Consider the following 6000-nt stretch of genomic DNA (forward strand, 5'->3'; position numbering starts at 1 on the left):
CTGTGTAGCCAGGGTTGGGACCCACTGATTCCTCCAGCCCAACGCTACAATTTTTCAGCTGGTTAATCGAAGGTTGAACAACTTCTGATGATCATGAACGAGATGGCAGAAACACCCCTGACTTAAACATGGAGAAGAGGACTTGTCATCTGATTTTGAAGCCCTGGTTTGTCTGTCTACTTGCTATGTGGCCTTGGAAAAGTCACTTGGCCTCTCTGAGCCTGAGCTGTTAAATAGGTTAAAGGCTGTAAATCCCCTAGCATGTTCCTAGGACCCAGCAAGCCCTGCATAAATATTTGTTTCTGTTCCTGGCTCTTCCCGGTGTATGACTGGTTAGGATCCTTTACTCTATCGTGGGCTCCATCCAAGAGATTGTGACTAACGGTTTGTTCCTTCCCCTGTGTTTCCAGACCCCATCCTCTCCTCTGATCCCAGCATTCACCTGCCACAGAGCAGAGCTGCTCAAACTTCTGTGTCTGATTGAAATGCAGGCTCTGATGCAGCAGGTCCTGCCTTGCTAATGGCTCCAGTGATGCCGGTGCCACGGGTCCTCTGTCCCCCTTGCAGAGAAGGCCCGCAGTGGCCGGTCCACCTCCCTGCTGACTCATGAGCTCCTCTGGGGCCACTCTCTTTACATTACTCATCTCTGAGTTCCCTTCATGGTAGGTACTCACTAAATGGATGTGGAAAAAAACAAGTAAACCATACAGAAAACCATTTTCCAGATAAGTAAACACAGACAGGGTATCTTGTTTGTGAGTGGCAACCCTCCAGATTCATTCCAGAATCGCCCTCTTGCCCGACTTGAGGACAGTGCAGTGGGCCTGAGACCTGGAACCCAGAGTCCTGGGTTTGAATCCTGACCCTTTCACTCACCGACCAGCGGCCCTGGGCAAGTTACCAAGGTCTCATCCATAAAATGAGGGTGATAACACCGAACCACAGTGTAACCCCAAGGATGGCTAAAACCTGCTTTATAAACTGTAAAGTACTCCAGGCAACGTATCATTATTACTGCAGCTTTTTTGAGGGCGGGAACTACTTTTTATTTCCCTAGAGACTGAAGGTTGCTTGTGATGGGCTGGGTGGGAGACACACCAGGGGTCTGGTTGCAGATGGGGACTGAGGCAGGCAGGGCAGGGGTCCCCACTCTGGCAGGGACACTGGCCACGTGAAGTGTGAGGATGATCCCCGGAGAGTCGAGGAGGGAAGGCTTCCCAGAAGAGGCTGGCAGTGGTGGGGAAACAAGACGGGTCTGAGGGCACAGGCAGCTGGGGAACGGGCCTGACCGGAAGGAAGGCAGAGAAATCAGAGTCGTCTGATAGGCCTGGGGCAGGGCTCCCGACTGAGACTGCAGAGACAAGGCAGGACCAGGAGGGAACTTGGGGCCACTAGCAAAGAACATCAAGTAATTACAGATGTTCCCTGCAGCCCAGAGCCAAGTTCCCCATCCAGGCCAGGCCTCCCCGTGGGACCAACCAGTCACTCTGTACCCTTGACTACAGCCACTTCACCACTCACATGAGCCTCAGGCATGTGAGGACAGAGGCAAGAGCAACAAGACACAGTCCCGCCCTCAGGACGCTCACAGTTTACTGGGGGTCACAGAGAAATGGGGACAGGACAGGTAGCAGGTGCGAGGCGTTCAGAGGTGGAAGGGACCAGTTCTGCTCCTGTCTCCACTCAGCCAATAAGTCTCATCCACACCCATCTCCAGACCATTCCCCATTCCTGGAATGGCCCTGTCCCTCCTCTCCACCCAGCAAGTGCTAGCTCAGGCTGAAGGGTGGGGTTCAGACCTCAGAGGGCTCCCACCCCCTTGCCAGCCCCTTCCCACCCCAATGGCCTGCACTTTAAGCACACACTCTTAGTAATTATTGCATTAACTAGTAACACTTCTGCCCTTTTACTGAAGAGTTAATCACAGCCGATGCAACTAAGACCCGATGCAGCCAAAAAATAAATAAAGAAATAAATAAGTAAATTAAATAAAAAGAAAGGTTAGACAACTTGCCTGGGGCCACACCACCCACCCACGTGCCTGGCAATCAAACTCCAACCTCTTCTAGCTCCCCATGCCAGTGTTCTGCCCAGTACTCAGAGGCCACACAAGGTAGTAGTTAAAGGCTGGGATCAATTCCAGCTGTGTGACCTTGGGCAAGTTACTTAACTTCTCTGTGACACAATTTCATCCAGGTAAAATGCGGCTGATAGCCACCTCATAGGTCCTTATCGATACCACCTCACAGGACCTTACTGAGATTAAAGAAAGAAATATAATAAAGTACTTAGAACAGTGCCAAACACAATAATTAGTTACAATTATCATTCTAACGTCGCTAATTCTCATGGCTTCTTAACTCATTAAAAATTTTTTTTCTAACTCATGTTTATATCTCATAATACATTTCATAGGTAGTCATTAAAGAAAATACATTTTTGCAGCTTGACTAAGGTGAGGTTTTAGGATTATCCTCTTTCCTTTTCTTCACTCTCCTACTCCCCTAATAGTTTCAACAATAGAGAAACTCTCTTTTCCTGATTCATTCTACCTCCCCTCCATACTACACACACACACACACACACACACGCACAAGCCACTACGTCAAATTTGGCCAATTATCAGTGTTCCATAGAATGTAAAATACTGGCAAACACTGACCTAGACTCTTCTTATTGGGCTGTCCCTGGATATCTAGAGAAACTTTCATAAACCTAATTTCTTATCACTATAATGGGTCAAAGTCTTATGTGTATTTCTCTATTGCTCCAGTTTTTACTTATTTGAGACTCTAGAAGGAATGAATTACCATTTATTTTCCCTTGCCATTAAAAAAAAAAAAAGATTCACACTGTTTCCTGGAGCAAGAAGCCTCATGTGCCCAGGCAGCTAGTTGAGGCCATAATGCCCACAGCAGACAGGTAGCTTCCTTCTTTTCTGGGGTCCAATCCACAAAGTCAGAGAATAAACCTTAAACCCAGCTGGGCCCTGGAAGACAGAAGTGAACAGCCATCTCTCCCATCCCACCTGGGGTAGGATGATGACCTAGGAAGAGGACACTCCCTACTCTACATCACCCAAGTACACCTGCGAAGGGCTTGGAAAAAGAAGAGAAGGAAGTCCCCTGGGATGAAAAGCTTCATTCTTTGCAAGATTCTCTATATAGAACACTCAGTCAGGAGCTCACCATCTGTATCTAAAACCCCAAAGCCCTTCCCTCACACGGTACTGTATTTGGGGGTGGGGGGAGCAGAACACAGCAGGAGAACCAGGCTCTGGCAGTGCAAGTCCCACTGGTTCTTGAAAGGTTCCACTCCAAGAGCAAGAGCGAAGAAAAAATGTGCCCATACTGCTTTGGCCCTGGGATTCAAAGAGGTGCTGTGCCCTTGGAAATGGATTTTGCATACAAACGAGCCAATGAACACCATAAACATGTCAGCTTTATTCAGTCCAATCAATACACAAGGCATTAAAACTCTGAGGTAAAAATGGATTGTGGCTTTTTGTTGACGACTGTGAGGAATTTTGGCCCCCAGCCCTGCTCAGGCTGGACAAATGGGGCAGTCTGCCTATTAGCTGTCAGGCACATCTTGGGGGATGAAACCAAAACCCCAATTCAGGGTTCTGGGCACCCCAGGGCAGCTCAACTTGACTAGCATGGGGCCACTGGTCTAAAAGCCTCAATTCCTGCCCCGGGGCCGGCCCCCTCCAGCCCCCAGCCATCTTCCAAACTCGGCCACACATCACATTTCCCACATTCCTTCTCACCGCTCAGACCCCTTCAGCCGGGCCCTCGGAGACCGACAGCTGGGGGTGGTGTGAGCCAAGCAAGAGGCACAAGGAAGGGGGCGCTAGGGGTGGGGGGAATGTCAGCACAACCCTGAAGCGATCGAGAGGGGAGGAAAGGGCTCCCCACCCTTCACATCCCCGACCCAGCGCCCCACTCTCGGCCGCCAGTAGTCCCCTCAGTAGCCTCAGCTACCCTCAGTAGCCCCCGCAGTGAGCTTCCCCAGCCTAGGAGCAAGCCTTCCATTCGGCTCGTTTTCGGGTTCCTTCCCCTCTCACCGCCCCTGTGACCCCTGCCTTGCCCTGCCGGGATCGGCTCCCCTCAGTCGCGCCGCACGGATCATGTCAGCTCCTCGGAGCCGCCCTGCCCTGTTCCCCAGGCCAGCCGGGTGCCCCCGGGGTCCCCGACCTTCCCTGACCGCCCTGACCTGCGCACCAGATGCCCTCTCTCGCGGTCCCCTTGCTCTGTCCTTTCCTGGGTCTGCAAGACCCCTACTCCCTTCAAGTCCGCTCCAGGACACTGCGTCTCTCGGGATGCCCCAGCCATGCGCGACCCGGGGTCCCCCGGTCCTCACCTGAGTCCGCTCGAAGCTCTCCCGCTCCGCCGCCTCCATCCCCGCGCCGACCCCACGTCGGCTCAGCACCTTTGGCAGGGGGTTGGGTACTTGCTTCATGGAGCTAGTCATCCGGTCCATGTCGCCCCGCGGAGCCGAGTCAGGGGCCCTCAGCAGCCCCGGGATCCCCTCTGCGCCGCCCGCCCCGCCCTAGCCACTGGGATCCGGCGCTAACGGGACGGCTCCCGCCTCCCATTGGCTGAGAGCACTGCTACTCTCCTGAGGCCCCGCCCCCGCCTAGAGGCTTCCCCGTCCGCCCCCGCCCTCTCCAGAGCCCCTGGACTCGCCCTACCCGGCTGGGCCCTAGGGACGGTGAGGCGGGCCGTGACCGGCCCGGAGGCCTGTCCGTCACCGGGCCCCACCTCCCCTGGCGGGGGCGGGCCTGGGGCGGGGCTTGGGGCGGCCCTGACCTGCCCTCGCCCTCCCCTCCCCCGACGCCCAGCGCACCGCTCTCCCTGCCCTGCCGGCGCCCGAGTCTTCCCCGCGACCAGCGCTCTCCCAGTGTCGGGGCTGCTGCGAGATCCCGGCTTGGTGGGCGGGAGTCAAGCTGGCGGGGAGTCGGACCGCTTGCAGGGAATCCGGGTCCGCTTGGGACTGGCCTATTTACTCCTTTCGGGTCGGGGACGAGAGAGCGCGCGTTGGACCGGCTCGGCGGCCGGAGTCCCAAGATGCGCTGCCTCGAGGCCCGGCTTGCGCAGGTTGGGTCAGCTTGTTGCAGACCTGGCCGCCATGGGTAGCGACTCCCGCCCAGCTCCCTCTGTTCCTCCCTTATCCTCCCCCTGCCCCGAATCCCTGCCCATCCCTTTTGTAATGTTCTCAAACCAGGGAGCGCTGGGCTGGGTCGGGTCAGTGGAAACTTCTCGACACCTTTCCAAACCTCTCATCATCTGGATCTGGCCAGAACGTATTCAGACACTTTATATTTATCCCCGGCTCTGGGACACCCCTCCCATCCTGCTCAGTCGTCAGCCAGGGTACCGACAGGCAGAGGGAAGTGTGATCCTTAGCGGAGATGCTGAAGAAAGTTAAAAGTTTTCCGTTCAGTGCCAATTTTGGTGTTTTTAAAATAAATGCTTTTGAAACTCAAAGAAAGCCGTTACTTAAAAAAAAAAAAAAAAAACTAAGAGCTTTTGATAAAAATTTGCACATTCAGTAGAGAAGGGGAAGAGGGGGTGGGCCTCGGTAGGCACTAGGAAGCTACTGAAGGCTTTGCCAGCTGGCATTGTATGGACGGGATTATGGGGGCGAGAGGGAAGGGAGGGAACCAATGCGGAGACTCCAGCAGTAGGTGAGACAACGAGGGCCTCCACTAGCGAGGAGCGGAGAGAGTTCGGTCCCGTGGGAGGTTCTGTGAATAGGTTTGGACAAAGGGAATGCGGGGAGGGAGTGTCGGGGCCAGAATTTCTGTAGAAGAAGGATTTAAGGGTGGCATCGTGATGGAGGGGAATTGCGTTGAGGCTACACTTGCATAGCAAGAACCCTGGTTTCGCCTTCTTAGATTGTGTTCTTAGGGGAGGCCTTAGGAGTGGCTCTCCTTGGGTTGCTCTGGGATGGGGTTAGCTGTCACCTAGTTTTGGATTCTTTGCTCTAATCATGGGA

At 54.0% G+C, this 6000-nt stretch overlaps 1 protein-coding gene across 1 annotated transcript in view; it reads right to left on the bottom strand.

Annotated features, from left to right (window-relative positions):
* Positions 1 to 4542, bottom strand: part of HIP1 (huntingtin interacting protein 1) — a 154283-nt gene extending 149741 nt beyond the window's left edge. The window contains exon 1 of the mRNA XM_032606529.1: positions 4363 to 4542. Within this exon, the coding sequence (XP_032462420.1) occupies positions 4363 to 4482 (120 nt within the window). The 5' untranslated portion in view covers positions 4483 to 4542. The remainder of the gene's footprint in view (positions 1 to 4362) is intronic.
* Positions 4543 to 6000: the final 1458 nt, after the last annotated feature.

Source organism: Phocoena sinus, chromosome 15 (genome assembly GCF_008692025.1).
Source record: "Phocoena sinus isolate mPhoSin1 chromosome 15, mPhoSin1.pri, whole genome shotgun sequence".
NCBI lineage: Eukaryota > Metazoa > Chordata > Mammalia > Artiodactyla > Phocoenidae > Phocoena > Phocoena sinus.